This window comes from Sturnira hondurensis, unplaced genomic scaffold (assembly GCF_014824575.4).
Source record: "Sturnira hondurensis isolate 20B ecotype Veracruz unplaced genomic scaffold, ASM1482457v3 Scaffold0014302, whole genome shotgun sequence".
NCBI lineage: Eukaryota > Metazoa > Chordata > Mammalia > Chiroptera > Phyllostomidae > Sturnira > Sturnira hondurensis.
In genome coordinates, this window is record NW_028086933.1 from 4,183 (window position 1) to 20,941 (window position 16,759).

The window sequence follows — 16,759 nt, forward strand, 5'->3', positions numbered from 1 at the left end:
GGGAATCGAACCTACAACCTTTCAGTTACAGGATGACACCAACCAATTGAGCTACACTGGCCAGGGCTGGCATATAGTTTTGATTGAACTTTTACATTTTATTTCAAAGTAGATTTTATCAGTTCCCACGCTGGCAGATAAATCAAGAGTTAGATGATTACAATGTAATAATTGTAATAATTTGTTTACAAAAACACCTTATAAATGCAAAAATAAATGACTCAAATAAGAAAACTGTCTATCTTTCTTTTATTTGATGCTCACATATGTCTTTCTCCTTTAGTGTAAACATTTACGAGTAAGGGAAGATTTGTACAGACTGACCACAGGATATTGCCTAATGGCTATTTCACATGTTTTGACCTAATGCAAAGATTGAGAGGAATTGGTGAGCAGATCTCAGGCTTATTAGGTTGAAGGAGTCAGATAAGGGACAGCTGTTACCCAGTTCCTAAAAGTCGGGATCATCTCAAGGCTCCAGTATTGGGATATCCCAAATACATGATGGTTTTCACCAAAACTGAGCTGAGGACTCTTAGAACAGACAGTTGACTATCTTGTCTCTCTGCTTCTTTAACATATTTTGTTTTAGTAAACCCTTGTAAATAAGGTAAACTGAGTTAAACTCAAGGAGTAATCAAGAACTTCAAGTCTATGTGAATGGAGTTTACTGCATGACCCTTGGTGAATCTGTGCTCTACCTTCTAAGACTGCTGTGACAATCTCACTGAGGTCAGATGACCTGAGCACCCAAAGAAACACTGAATTAAGCGATTTTTTTCCCTTACAGCAAAATTTCAATAAACTACCTGAACCCGATAATCTTACCTGCTGGTTTGATCTGACATCACTGAAATTCATTTTTTTCCCCAAGTCTAGAATTACTGTATTCTTAGTTTCACGAATGGAATCATCATTCACTGGCTGGGGAGACTTTGTACTTTTCTTCATGAGTCCCTGGGATGGCCTGTAAAATAAAGTCATACCTGACACACCCATGAAAAGCACTGGTCAGTGTAGGAAGGCCTAGAAATCAGAGCGGTTGAAATGGCAACCAGACACCAGGAGTCATCAAGCACTTATGGATGGCATCTTGTGTGAAAAGTTGAGCACTGCCCAGAGTCTGTGTTTGTAGAGGTGTCTTCGATATTTTAAGAGCTAAAAATTATTTAAAGTAATCATGCCCTTTGTCCTAAGGTGTTTGATCCACTTTGTGTCTAAGAGATAGGATTATTCAGGAGCCCAGTAAATGACACTCCTGTCCCAGACCAAGCTATCTTATGTGTGTGTTCCTTGTCAACTGACATGTTTTACACCAAGAAACTGCAAAGACACTTACGTGGATGGTGCGCTTCTAGGCAGCCCCATGGAATTGGTGGGTGGGATGGCAGGGAGAGAAGGCAGGACGGAGCTGAGGAAAGCCACTGGATTCTGAATGCGGCTGGTAGGAGAGACAGGAGTTGGGGACACGCAGTGCGGCTGAAACTGGTTTCCGCCGGAGATGGAAAATGCGAGTGGCAGTTGTGCTGGCTCGATTGGACCTTGAGGGGGTGGCTCGTTTTGAACAGAAACTGCTCCTAGAGATTTGGCTTGCACGAAGGGGTGGGAAGCTAGGAGGTTTTCTTTGCTCACTGTCCTCCGAATGGTTTGGGGAGTGCTGCTCAGGGTGAGCACTGGAGAGCTGGAAGGGGACGTGGCTGCTGCGGCGGTGCTTGTGGAGGGGAAAAAATGCTTTGGCCGCGCCAAGCTGAACGTCTGGGATGAGGGGGACTTGATGTGCTTGCTGGACGTCGTCACCGCTGGGGGAGCAGTGGAGTTCAAGACGCTCATGTTGAAAGGAAACTCCTTAGGAGATGAAGGGGATGAGTTTTGCAACTGCTGTTGCTCCAGTAAGACTTGGTTGTGGAGCTGCTGAAGCTGACTGGAGTCTCTGTGCAATAAAGCAAGGGTGGGAGAGGGCAGGAAAATCGTCACCATCGGCTGATTAAGAAAGCACACTCATAGTTGCCAGACATCTGCTAACCAATTCCTTGGGAGTTGTTTCTCCTTTCTAAATCTGTGTTATTGTCTGTAAGAAGGACAAGGCCAGAGTGATACACAGTAACTCTAGGAGGCGTCATTCACATTTTATTCTGTTGTTGTGACCTTGGAGTTGTGCAACATAGCTGCCCAATTTTAACATTTATATTAACAAATTAAAAAAAAGAAATAGAAACAATGGTCCTTTTGTTGGGAGTGCTCAAAGTTGAGATGAACAGACAGTGTTTCAGCTTTGGGACAGAATGTACTGGGCCACAAGCTGATGCAAGTTACTGAAGGGGCCTGAATTCTCCAAGCCAATGTGCTGTATTCTTCACTGTCTCATTTTAGAGATAACCTTTGCAAAGCAGCTACATGTGTTCCTCATCCTCCCCTGATGACAGAGCTTTATAGAAAAGGTAACCATATATCCCAAACCATTCTAGACTGTCTTGGTTTACTCCTGTTTTCCTGTAGTAATTATTAACAGTCTTTCGCAGTCTAAAAAATGCCATTGTTTAAATGATCAATTATACGGTCCTCCTAATTATAAACATTGCCTTAGACTTTCTTTTTTAATTTTTTGTTCTTAAATGGAGAAAGGAAGAGAATGGAGAAACGGAGAAACTGGGAGCAGTTTGTTCATTTGTATAGGAACCTGAGTCACAGAAGCATCACATGTTTTGCCTCAAGCCCCATGGTCTAATTTCTTTGAGTAAACCAGTTATTTTTAATGAATAAAAATGTCCAAAGGTCATATATACAAGAAGTTGTCTATCAAACTTTGCTGTTTAGGACAAGCTGCTCTTAAATGAGTAACCATAGGAATGTCTTCAAGTGAGACTGCAGTGCCCCAAGACCACTGCGGTTTTACGCTCTTTGGAAGTTTAAGTTGCTTCTGAAACATAGACAGTGATCTGTTGAACATGAGATCTATTAAAACTGAAAGGTTTTATATTTGCTTGCCATCAAGAAAGTCAACACCAATAGCAATAATTTTGAACCAGAAGGTTCTCTGAACCTTGATTTTTCTTAATATTTGGAGTTTAACTTTTTCTTTTCCTTCATTAACATTTCTGATACACAATATATGGAAAAGTAACTCACTAATAGAGACTCATCTCCACTTTCATTACTGCTGTCAAATACTACACATTCTGTAATCCTTTGTTCGGCTATGAAAACTTTTGCCTTGAGTTAAACTAAGAATTTCACTTGCCATGGTAACTTCTTTCTCCTCCTCCTCTTTATTTTATTGTACATGAAAGATTGAGCAATTAACAGAAGCAGAAATATTTTTGTTAGATTATCCTTTGAAAAAGTGTATACAATTAACATTGTTTCTGCTAGTGTTGACTTCCCCAATGGTGTGAAAATATACAACCTTTAAATTTTTAATGGGACTTCTGGCCAAAATGGAGGCATAGGTAAATACACTTTGCTTCCTCACACAACCAAAAGAAGGATAATAACCAACTTAAAAATAAAAAACAATCAGAATTGCCAGGAAATCAAACTATATAGAAACCTGACAACCAAGGAGTTAAAAGAGAAACATTTGTCCAGACTGGTAGGAAGGGCACAGCTGGGCAGCTGCGGTGGAGAGGATACTCAGAAAGGAGGTGGCTGGCAGTCTAGGTGGTCCCAGATTTGTGTGCAGATAAACTAAGAGGAACAACTAGGGAATGAGACAGACCATGCAACCCAGGGCCCTGTATGGGGAAAAAAAGCCTCAAAACCTCCGGCTGTAAAAAACTGTGGGGATTACAGCAGTGGGAGAAACTCCCAGTTTCATAGGAGAGTCTGTTGGAGGGACCCACAGGGTCCTAGGACGTACACAAACCCACCCACCCGGGAATCAGCACCATAAGGGCGCAATTCACTTGTGGGTAGGGGGGGGAAGTGACTGAAGTCAGGGTGAGAGCTGAGCAGGCGGCATTGTTCCCTCCCCCACAGACAGGCAGCAGGGCAGCAAGGAGGGTTGCCCTGCCCTACCTGGGGCCCTACCCCCTTACAACTTAGCAGGTGCACAGAGACAAAGAAATAGGGCCCAAATGAAAGAACAGAGCAAAATGCCAGAAAGAGAGCTAAGTGATGAGGAGATGGCCAACCTATCTGATGGAGAGTTCAAAGCCCTGGTAATCAGAATGCTCACAGAATTTATTGAGTTGGGTCACAAAATGAAAGAACAAATGAAGGATACCCAAAATGAAATAACGCACAATATTCAGGGAATGAACAGTGACAGGAAGGAAACCAGGACTCAAATCAATGATTTCCAACAAAAGGAACAAATAAACATCCAAATGGAACAGAATGAAGAAACAAGAATTCAAAAAAATGAAGAGAGGCTTAGAAAACTCTGGGACAACTTTAAATGTTCCCATATTCAAATTATAGGGGTGCCAGAAAGAGAAGAACAAGAGCAAGAAATGGAAAGCTTATTTAAACAAATAATGAAGGAAAACTTCCCCAATCTGGCAAAGGAAATAGACTTCCAGGAACTCCAGGAAGCTCAGAGAGTCCCAAAAAAGTTGGACCCACAGAGAAACACACCAAGGCACATCATAATTAAGTGACCCAAGATTAAAGATAAACAGAGAATCTTAAAAGCAGCAGGAGGAAAGGAGAGAGTTACCTACAAAGTAGTGCCCATCAGGCTATCAGCTGATTTCTGAAAAGAAACCTTGCAGGCAAGAAGGGGCTGCAAAGAAGTATTCAAAGTCATGAAAGGCAAGGACCTATATCCAAGGACTTACTTTATCCAGCAAAGTTTTCATTTAAAATGGAAGGGCAGATAAAGTTCTTCCCAGATAAGGTCAAGTTGAAGGAGTTCATCATCACCAAGCCCTTATTATATGAACTGTTAAAGGGACTTATCTAAGAAATTGAAGAAGTTCAAAAACTATGAACAGTAAAATGACAACAAACTCACAACTATCAACAAATGAACCTAAAAAAAGAGAAAAACAACAAAAACAAAACTAAGCAAACCACTAGAACAGGAACAGAATCTGAGAAATGGCTGAGAAATGGACATCACATGGAGGGTTTTCAGTGGTGAGGGGGAAGGGAAGAATGGGGGGAAAAGGTACAGGGAATAAGAAGCATAACTGGTAGACATAAAATGGATGGGGAGAGGTCAAAAATGGTATAGGAAAGAGAGAATTCAAAGAACTTATATGTACAACCCATGGACATGAACTAAGGAGGGGGAATGCTGGAGGGTTGGCGGGTGCAGGGTGGATGGGGGATAAAGGGGAAGAAACTGGGAAAACCATAATAGCATATTCAATAAAATATACTTAAAAAAAGAAGCATAATTGGTAGATACAAAATAGACAGCAGGTTAAGAATAGTATAGGAAATGAAGAAGCTGGAGAACTTAGATGTATGACCCATGGTCATGAACTAAGGGGTGCTGGAATGCTGGAGGGAAGGATTATGCAGAGTGGAGGGGAATAAGGGGGAGGAAAAAATGGGACAACTGTAATTGTGTGGTCAATAAAATATGCTTAAAAATTTTTAATGGACCACATATTCATGAGGTCACATTCTGTGAGTTCTATAGACTAAAGACAATGCTATGTAGTTTTCAGGACATGTTTGTATTGTTGTCTGAGTAAATTTTAATCTGGTGACATTGCATAAATACTTTACTATGGTTATGGAAGTAGCAAAAGTAGTATATGAAAAGGAAGTAATCTTAGAAAGACAGGGTTGATAAAATGGGTCAGGAAGTTATTTGGTATTATTTGATTCTTATTTTCCTTTAGTTTTAAATGAAAACTAAGAATGCATTTAGAATAACATCTTTTTTTGTTTGAACAGGTTTTAAAATTTTTTAACTTAAATTCTATTGTTTCAGAAGATATTTAAAATAGCTGTTTGGATTCACTCATTCATTACATCAAGGCAAGGTGTCAATTCCATTTTTCAACAAACTTTTATTAAATCTTCTATTCATCTAGTTTCCTAGGTACTATAGGAAATAGAAATATGCCTGAGATAGTATGAGCTATCCAGGGCTCAAAAATCTTTCTATATATACATGTAACAGAAATAACCAGTGGCTATTTACAGATAACATATGGAATTTATTTATATATGTTTAATAATGAAGAAACAATGTTGATGAAAAAATAAAAGGAAGATTAATTGTAAAGCATACTAGTTCTAAAATCCTGAATAACCTGTCTAATTCAAAGTAACAGCCTGTTATAAATTGCTATAAGGTTAGCTGCTCATATCTTGCTGCTATAAAGATTATTTTATTTTATTTTTCAAATTTCACATTAACTGGTATTTTATTTGCTTTAAACCTAAACATTGTCAGTTTGAGAAGAAATCCACTGTGATATATAGAGCTTGCTATTTAAATTCTAGGGCTTATTTTTCAGAGTTTTTATTTTATTTTATTAATTAAAAATTTTCAATTACAGTTTACATTCATTGTTATTTTGTATTGATTTCAGGTGTACAGCCTAGTGGTGAGACAATTGTACACTTCACAAAGTGCTCCCCCTGATATTCCCAGTACTCAAATGGCACCATACATGGTTATTACAATATTAATGACTATATCTCCTATGCTATATTATACATCCCCATGACTGTTTCATAACTACCAATCTGTACTTCTCAATGCCTTCCCCTTTTTGGCCCAGTGCCCCAACCCCTCACAGGCCCTCACCCCCAAGCTCAGGGCTCTTAAGCTGCAACACAGACCCACTACCGGCACAGCCTCAGCCTGGGCCTATGTTCTAGGTTGTTTTTTTTTTTTTACCCTTGGTAAAATTTTACCCAAGAAACAGGATATGTATAGCTTTTAAAACGTGGACAGTTAGATAATAAAATAAGAAATTAAACACAATTTAAGTTTTGGAGGTTGTTTTTATTTTTATTTATTTTTTAATTCCTTAAAGATTGGAGCAGAATAAAAGAATTACTGGCTTTGAATTTCTTTGAGATACCTAGTGATGGATTAAAAAAACAAACAAAACCCATACCCTCAAACAAGGTCAGGTAACCTACTTCCTGCCCTGCCCCCTGGGTAAAAAAATAAACTTTTACTAGATAACAATTGATTTTTTAAAAAGTCCAAGTAGAGAAAGAAGCAGTCATTTTTAACTAAAACCCTTGTATGGTTTTTTTGGTTACTGCTCAATTTGCTACTGTTTAGCAAAAAGCAACATTTCCATAGTGTTCATCTCAAATCTTATCGTTTTACAACTGTGGTATACAGTTGAATTTTTTATTCATTAAAAATAAAAAGATGAAGCAGTCAATCCAGTGATTAATTTGACGTGGCTTTCATTGAAAAGGCCAGAGAAGAGAGGGTGGTGGCAAAGAAAGGACCAATAGACAAAAAGGTAAATTAAACATGCGATGGTTTTCTTAATTTAAAAATTTTTTTAAAGAGAAAATGCCATTTTCAACAAGAGGGGGAAAAAAGCATTGAAAGCCCATGAGTCAAGCCTTCGTCAAAACTGTTTTATCTTACATAGGTTTTCTCTCCCCCATCCTTTTTTATTTTTTCCTTTTATTTTTTCTTAAATAAAATCTCTCGCAAACCACCATCACTTCTAACCCTGCCCAGACCGGGCTTCTTCCCCAGGCTTCTCAGTGCAGGGCTCGTCAATGTTTTCTTTTCTGAAGGGCTTTCTGGTTCCTCGTCCTCTGCTTTGGGAGGAAGGGTCTTCTCCTTCTGATGGCTTTGAAGCTGGGGGGCGACCATTTTCTCTGTGCCTTTTTTTTTTCTTTTTTTTTTCTCTCTCTCTCTTTTTTTTTTCTCTCTTTTTTTCTCTCTGTGCCTTTCACAGGACTTGGCGTCACCGAAGCCCTTAGCCTGGGTTTGGGCATTTTTTCTCTCTAATCATCTTTTTGTTTTTCTTTTTTGAAGTGGCGCAGTCACTATCGTCGTGGTCTAGCGTTAGGAAATCTTCATCGCCGCGGGAATCTAGCTCCTGGAACGCTGCCTCGTCCTCCTCTCGTTCTCCGCTCGTTCTTCCACGCGCATCTCCACTTCTTCTTCCACGCGCATCTCTCTCTGTTCAGGAGCTGTTTTCGAGGCTGCCTGCCGTTGCTGGCGCACATTTCTTAGCATCTTCTTTTTCATCTTCACTGTCCTCTGCTGAGTGAGAATCATCCTTCTTCGTCTTCACATCTCTTTCTTCTGAGTCTTCACAATTTTCCTGTGAATTCTCTCCAGATCGCCTCTTACTTTCAGCCTCTCGACCGAATTTTCTTAGCTGGAGGGCCTGACTCTCCCTCGTCATCTTCATCAACATCATTATATTCCTGAAACTGAATAATCAACGACCTTCCTATTGCTGACAAGCTGAGACTCCGGACGGAGAGGAGAAGCCAAAGCACAAGACGCACTCAGCCCGCGCACGCGGCTGCGTCCCCGGGGCCTGAGGCCGCAGAACGCAGAGTAGGGGCTTCTCGAGCTCCCCGCACCCCTCCCCCGCTCCTTGGTTGGGAGACCCGTGTAGGGACGAACGCCCCTCTCTTCAAAATGGATGAATCAAACGAGGCCGCTGAAATCAGCTTTATACCCAAGCTTTCTTCCAATAGAGTTATCCGCTTTCTTGGGTTACTTGAAAATATCTCCTCTGTTGCCACAACTTAAGCATTAGAATATGGGTTCTGCAGACACGCAGATTTAGCTCCTGATCCTGCCTCTACCACTCATTATCTGTATGGCTTTGGGAAGTTTCTAGACTTTTCTGACCCCGATTTTCCTAATTGAATAGAAATAAGTAACATCTGTAGATTCTGTTGTGAGAATTGATAAATAAATCACCAAAAATGTATAGTGGTCAAACATTGATGGCCCTTATATATTTTTTGGTTTCTAAACTACGAATATAAATTTCAAATTTTGTGAGAATGAATATCAATTTCAGAATTATAAGGATGTTTCTTGTGGTTTCTGGAATACAAAATAATTTCTTAGGGATTTTGAACTGACAAGATCAAACGTCAATGACAAACACAACAAAACACACTTGGGATACTGTATCAAGTACCTGTGAAAGCAGTTTTGGCAACAACAATTTTGGGCACTGCGTGCTGGAGCTGACTCTGGAGAGGAGATTATACACATCTCATCCCTATTCCCAGGTCAATGACCCTTCTTTTGTAGCTCACAGTCAGCCCTCTTGGGGTGGGGTGGGACTTGCAAATGATACAGTCAAGGCTTCCTTGCCTCTGTCCATAGTTAAAACATTTGCCAGCACAGCACTAATTAGGATCACTAATTCTGAGTAAACACGCCTTTGCCATCATCTTTTAGCTGTGGTTTGAGCAGTGCTTAGCCTGCTGGCTGCCCATTAGAATCTCCTGGGTAGCATAAAAGACAAAGAAACCTCATTGATTTAGACATCCCTATCCCAATTGCTAATCAGTGTGAGAATGGATCCAGATCTAGTTATTATCATCTTTTAAAATGTAGGTCAGTGATTCTTAAACTTCAGTGAACCTAAGAAGTCTCTGGAGGCTCTTGTTAAAACACAGATTTCCGGGCCCCACCCCCAGAGCTGCTGATTCAGGAGGGGCCGTGGGACCTGCGATTCTGCATTTTACTAAGCTTCTGGGTGATATAATGCTGTAAGCAGCAAGGCTCTAGGTGATTCTTGCTTGATGCTATAGGTGATCTCCACCTAATAGCACCCAGGACTGTGTGCAACACTGTTCTAAAGAAATACTTGTCCCAAAGTGTAGGCTTTCCAGTACATTTTTATTTTCATCGGACATTTTACTCACTTTAAATGTAATTACTTTTTTTTCCTGGGTGTGGAGGGGTGTGTGAGGGGGTACGATGGGGTTACAAAGGGATGCAGTTCAGGTTGTCCACCTTCAAACTGGTAGTTTCTGACCCAGGTGTACATTAAAATAGTCTGTGGAGCAATGCTGATTCAACTGGGAGGGAAGGAATGAATATTTTTTAAAAGCTCTATATTTTATTCTAGAGAGTAGCCAGGATGATGAATCATTGATCCAGACAGCTTGATATTCAAGTTGAAAATTTCAAAGTCTGAATTATCTAGGCTCTGATGATAGGTGTTTAAAAATGACAGCTCCCCTTTCTGTTGCACTTTTAAGATCTCCAAGAAATATGTCTGGTGTTCATATGAATGGCAAATTGAAGGAACAAGCAGAAAGTTGTATCCTTGAGAAGATTGTTCAGAGAATCAACATATGTTTTTAAAGATTTTATTTATTTAGCCTTAGAGGGGAAGGGAAGGAGAGAGGGAGAGAAACATTAATGTGTGGTTGCCTCTCGTGTGTCCCCCACTGGGAACTGGCCTGCAACCCAGGCATGTGCCCTGACTGGGAATCGAACCATGATTGTCTGGTTCACAGGCCCATGTTCAGTCTACTGAGCTACACCAGCCAGGGCAACATATTTTAATGCAATAAAAGATTAACTTGGATGAGGCTGAAACCAATAAGACAAGGTTGTAGGCATGTGGATTCACTAAAGATGCATGTGTGTGAGCATGCACCTGTATCTACACTAATACAAACCTCTATGTACACAATTAAGAGAAAACTTTAAAAAGACAAAAAAATATTGAAGAATTATACAGTGCTGAGGACTACATTTTTAGAGGGTGTCACTATATAATTTAGTAGAAAGAAGTTTTGTATTCATTCAAAGTCTCACCTGGCAGATACCACTGGCTGATTACTTTATAAAAGAACTTGATTTTGTTCATGGCATCAATAGGTGCAGCCAAAGACCACACTTTCTCGCCTCCTTTGTGACTAGTATAATGCGTGATTAAGTTCTGGCCAATGAGATATAAGCAGAAGATTTGGGTAAGACCAAGAAAGCTTCTAAAAGGACTCTGACATCAGGACTTTCACACACTGTTCTTCTTGCTGCTTGAAATGCAGGTGTGAGGACCGGACCACCATCTTGGACCATGAGGGGACCTGGAGAAGCAGCCAGTGCTAAAGCTGGCAGAGCAGGATAGGAGACTGGGCTCCCAATGATTACAGAGCCATCATAACAGCCCCAGCCACCCATCTAATGCCTTCCTTTGAGAGAATAAGAAACACTCATGTGTTTAACCCACTGTTAGTTTGGGGTTTTTGCAACATGAAACTAAACCTGATCCAAATTGACATACCTCATAGCCTGTAAACAGTCCCTGGGTAAGAGGAGGCCCTACCAAGGAGGCAATGCCCAAACGATATTGTTTTGGGTTACTCATTCCCACAACTCCCCTCTCTGCCCCATCCTTTCTGCCGCTACCCCCACTCCTGCCCCAGTCTGTGATCCGTTTGACTCTCCTTCCCTCCAAGTATTAAGTCCTCCACACTTGACCAGGCTGGACCAATTGGTATTTGGAATTGAGCTGTTGAGAACGATTTAGTTAGCAGTGGAACTTGACACAAATTGTGATGTAGAACAAAACATGCCATCATGGGCCAAGCGTGAACAGATACATCTTCAAAGCAAGAACAGTGGAGTGGACGTGCAAAGAGGAGACAAGGAAGTACTCAAGAAGACGGAGAGTGAGAGGCAGACAGAGGTTGGACTAACGATGTGATCCGAGCTCCCAACCCCCTTCTCTGTGCAGGGCATGGCTGTGTTTGGTTTCCCATTCCTGCAGAGACCCCTGCTACATCCTCTCCCCCTCTACTTACTATGAGTGGATTCCTCTCTTCTGGGGCCAGCAGAACTCTGAGGGGCCAGAGACAATTCTGGATACCACTTGCTACGAAGCATGTTTCATAACATTTAATTTTATGCCCCAAATTTTGCCTTACATGGTAGTGAGAAAAATATAAAACTAAACAAGATGAAATACGTGAAATGAACATCTTGTGGTCAGCACTGAGAAACACATGATGGGAGTGCTGACACTACAGATTTTAATGCTGAGAGCCAAAGGTTTATGTAATATAAACATAAGTTTTACCATTTTGATGTGTGGAGAAAACAGAGCATAGTAATAGCATCATGTTCTACACTTGCTTTACTATGACGCACTTTAAACATCACAACGTGTCTCTGACGAGGCTCTCTGGCCACATCAGTCTCCTGAGATGAGTCTGAGACACATGGCTTCTTCTTTCACCCCATGTAGGAGGCGAGGAAGTGTGGTCTTTGGCTGCACGTGTTGATGCCATGAATAAAATCAAGTTCTTTTACAAAGTAATCAGCCAGTGGGTTATTTTTATGCACAACCCACTGGGGCTACTATAGCTTATCTAGCCACAGCACAGAACCATCAAAAAAATACCAAATATCTTTTCCATAATGACTACAAAAGCTTGAGTTGAAGCAGAAATGGGAAATATAAGGATGAAATTATAGACAATTGGGATTATTGGAGGCAAGAAAGGGCTTTATAACAGGAGTTTAGAAACACTCTACTTGGACAGTTTGGTTAATATTAGACAAACATATTTTTGAGCTAGTTTAGGGGTAACACTTCTTGGAGGTAGATTATTAATAGTAAGGATGATAGTGATGGTACCCTTAGGTTGGTGTAAGGATATATGGTTTTTAAAGCACTTAAAGTGTATTTTCTCATTTTGTAATTCCCCTTTGTAGCTCCATCATTTTTAAGAAGGCAAGACTCAGAAAAGCTCACAGGCATGCTTAGTTATCCGTTGTAATTTTTACTTACAGTTTGGGTTTGGCCAGGACTGGAGGGGGCTCTTTGACAGGTGAAGAAGGCTCAGAGATTTTTGCTGGCTGTCCATTGAATTTCTCCAGGAAAGAATCAGGCCTGATCTGGTTGGGAGTCACCATGCCACCCTCAGAGGACACTTCGCTTCCTTTGTCATCTTCAGGCAGGTTGAAGTGTACGCGGAGCCCGATCCTCGAGCTGGACCGGGGCTCATTGTGGTTCACCAGAACTCCTTCCAGTTTGGGTTTAGGGGGTTGTTCCACAGAAGGAGGCTCTGGGTTGGGTGGGGATGACTGTTGCTCAGTAACAGCCAGGTTGGTGGTGGAATTGGCTGGGTGAAGAGACCCATTGTTTCTGAGGTCTTCATTTCCTGAAACGACAATAGTGGGCCTGAGCTGTCAGCCTAACTCAATAAGCTTGAGACAGGATTGTAGCCATGAGTTGGGTCATGTGTGCAAACCAGATGATTATGCTAAAGGGAAAATGCTTGTCAAACACGGGGAGTATAGTCTGGGGCATTAAAGAATGGTGAGGACACAGGAAAAAACTAAACAAAAAATTTAAATACTGTTTTGGAAAGAATATTGGAAGTTTAAGTAAAACAAAAGAGATGTTTTCTTAGGAAGTATAATAGATAACAATAGAGCAGCTGGGGTGGTGGTGATGGTTATAAATGCAATAAGTTGAAAACTGGATATTGTTCAAGAACACTTTCTTCAATAATTGAATTTTTAAAAGGAGAGCCAAGTAAGTTTCATATGAAAAGCAGTAAGGAAAGAAAACAAACTCTGCATACTCATATTCACTGAGCTACACCAGCCAGGGCCATACTCATGTTCAAAGTCATAGTGTAAATTGTTCTGGCACTTAAAGGGCCCTTACCTCTTACATCGAGTTGTGCAATGCTTGACACTGTGCCGTATTTATTGCTTGCAGTACATGTGAAGCACCCAGAGTCTTCTGCAAACACTTCAGCAATGACCAAAGTACAAATCTCCTCTAAATGCCAATAAAACAAAATGGTTACTGACATAATTATGAAAATGGAATAATGGAATTTACTGATATTAGATGGTAATTCTATGTGAGTCAATATAAGAAGTTGATTACATTAATTTTTTGAAAATAATTAGTACAATGTTTTTAATTGAATTGACCGATTAGCAGGCTAAATTAGTCAAAGCAGATAGAACAAATAGTCCATTTAGACAGACTATTGACAAGAGAACTTTATGATACTATAATATATTATGGATTCTGAAATTATCTTCTACTTTCATGTTGTCAGTTCAGATGAGCAAAGTAGAACTGAGGAACAATAATCTTAAAAATCACAAAAACAAATTAGGAGTTGAAGCAAAAGGAGGTTTGTGTGAAATAAAAGGGTTAATAAAATTTTTTTAAACCCAGGTCTCTCACCATTTCTGTGGGAAATGTTTGTAGTGAGGTACTTCTAAAGGAAGGCCACAACTTAAAACTGGACAATAAATATTTTGCTTGGCTAGTAGCAATAGTAATTAGTCAGTAGAATAACTTGAAATTCTGGGTGAAAGACATGCGAAATGCATTTTTTCCCTTTGTAATACTATGGTGATTCTTGTGGATTATTCCAATACAGAATATGAACCCCCTTTTGAATAACCACAGAAGTGATTCCCAGATAGAGCCATATATTTACAGTCTAAAATTCTTAGAGTTGACATTCCTTGGCAGCAAATGAAGAGACAGGTGAGACCGTAGTGTAAGCCTCCAATTATCACTGAGTAGAAAAGCACGGTTATAGAAGGAGAAACTTGACATCTCAGTGTTTCGTAACTAAGATAATTAGCGGGACAACCTCCAGGAAAGCTGGACGGGAGGTCATGGCAGACAGCGTTGAGTACCTGCTCAGTAACTCTACATCCTCCCTCCTCCTGGTTAACAGATTCCTCCTAACTTTGTCTCCGCTCCTGGGAGAGATCATATGTTTCACAGGAAGCTGGCCTTGCCCAGCCTCAGGTGGCGAATTGTGATTAGTCACGCTAAGCCACTCACGCTAACTCTATTCTTGCTAAGTGATGGCATGTGATGCACGATTCTGGTCAATGAGATATCGGGGAAAGTCACCTGGGGAGTTTGTCAGAAAGTTGCTCGTGTTCTTTACATGGGATGGCAGACAGTGTTATTCCCTATTTTTGCCTCTGAATATTATCATCTGCATTTAATACCCAAATTGTGGCAATGATCTTGGGTATATGAGAGAATCAGCCTAAGAGGATACTCTGAGAATAGCAGAATGGAAAGTGAAAAAAAATTGGCCCTGATGATCTCTGAGATACTAAAGTAACCAGTCTCAAGACTGCCATTTCTTAGGGCACATTGCTATGTGAGAAATACATTTTTCTAATAGCTGAAGTCACTTTTATCTAGGACTTCTTTACTTACTGCCCAAAGAATCCTAAATGATAGGCAAAGTTTGGTTTCCATGGCTCTCTGTCCTTTTTCTGAGCCCTTGACTGAGCTTCCTCCTCTGTGTTCCCCTTCCCAGACATTCATACTTTCCTTTTTCAGTAACTTGCTCTCAGAAAATTATCTGATAAATTCTTTCTCTCTACACCATACCTGCCTGATAATATAAAGCATTTTTGTCTCCAAAGGGCGCTTGAATTATATAAGATGGAAGGAAGAACTCTCGGGCTGTGAGATTTTAGATGATGAAGCTGGGAAAGGCAGGATTCATTGTGGGCAGGGACCACTTTTGGGTGGCTATGAAATTATTTTGTATATGAGGCTGCCTAGTGAAAATACCTGCTTTGGATGAACGCGTCAAAAGCTTGAAATATTTTCAAGGGGGAAAATATACCACTACATACAATGCAAGAATAAGATCCTTCTGGTCTGTACTATGTATCGCCAAGGGCCTAGTGCAGAGCTATGCAATATGGATGTTCAGAAATGCCTTTCCATTCAGTTTCCAGAAGAGAGTTATAACAATCAAATCCCAAACCATCATTCTTACCCAGTGGTAAAAATACAATGTGACATTTCAGGGTGATCACAAAGAGAACATTCAGGTGTTTATGTTTGGATTGTGAGTGACTTGTATTTTTCAGAGGTAAGAGCTTCACCTGCTTGCCACTTCCGTGTCATCTTAGTGTCCTTCCAACTAAATCTAATACCACCACGGACATTGTCTTGATTCTGCAAATTCCAAAATCTGATGCATAAGTTTTCAGAATCATAGGCCACAAAGTTGGAATTGATCTAGTATGGAAATTGCTCTGCTCAGTTTGGGGGGTTCATGAGTAGGGGACAAAGAAAGAGGGAAGATATTCCTAAGAAACATTCCTCAATACCAAGAACTAACTGCATTCACATTAGGTAGTGGATACATATTCCAAATTTGCACATGCTCTCCTTTCTTTCTTCACAGTAATAGCTAGGGTTGGTTTGGATTTTTTCCCTACAACTTCATTTTTCATTTTTTCTTGACACCAGTGTAATTCCAATATGTTTTGTTATATGTATCAAATTATTGATCACATACTAATAAATTAAAGTTAAAATAATATTTACCTGGCTCTGCCATGGATCGAGGTTCTAAAAGAAAAAAAATTAGAAGAGTCTTAGCATTTATTTTACTGACAGACTCTATTTTCATTAGAAGCTTTCTGTAGAATTTCATAGTCACTTGCATACACATGAGTGACTTGTTAAGGTTAAGCTGTAAATGTTAAGTAAAATGACCTAAGCACCAGTGGCCTCCAAGGGGACCAGAAGGTTGTGACAGAAGGACAGCGAGAGAGTTGCTCACTAAGTGATGTTGCCATATCTTGAGACACACCTGGGTTGCACTTGAGACATGTGAACCTTAGGTGAAGAAAGTTACTGAGTTAGCTGGGATTCAGGAACCACTGGCTTTTATTGGTAACCATTCAGCCTTACCCGAAGAAAAAAAAAGACTGAGACTTTGTGAAGACTGAGAGATTATTTTTGTCCTTGGGCTCTCACATCCCAATGAAGTGTAAAGTGTACCTCCTGCTCTAAGGTTTCTAATATTAAGAGCTTCAAGATTAGATGGCAGGTCCCTTGAGAGCCGGTCCTTT

General features: G+C 40.3%; 1 protein-coding gene across 1 annotated transcript in view; it reads right to left on the reverse strand.

The window, feature by feature from the left end:
• Positions 1–828: 828 nt before the first annotated feature.
• LOC118998467 (myopalladin-like) overlaps positions 829–16,759 on the reverse strand; it is a gene marked incomplete at its 3' end in the record, with an annotated part of 60,409 nt that continues 44,478 nt past the window's right edge. The window contains exons 8-12 of the mRNA XM_037062656.1: positions 16,230–16,253; positions 13,557–13,673; positions 12,672–13,044; positions 1,340–1,930; positions 829–967 (exon numbers count right to left, since the gene is read on the reverse strand). Of these exons, the coding sequence (XP_036918551.1) occupies positions 829–967; positions 1,340–1,930; positions 12,672–13,044; positions 13,557–13,673; positions 16,230–16,253 (1,244 nt within the window). The remainder of the gene's footprint in view (positions 968–1,339; positions 1,931–12,671; positions 13,045–13,556; positions 13,674–16,229; positions 16,254–16,759) is intronic.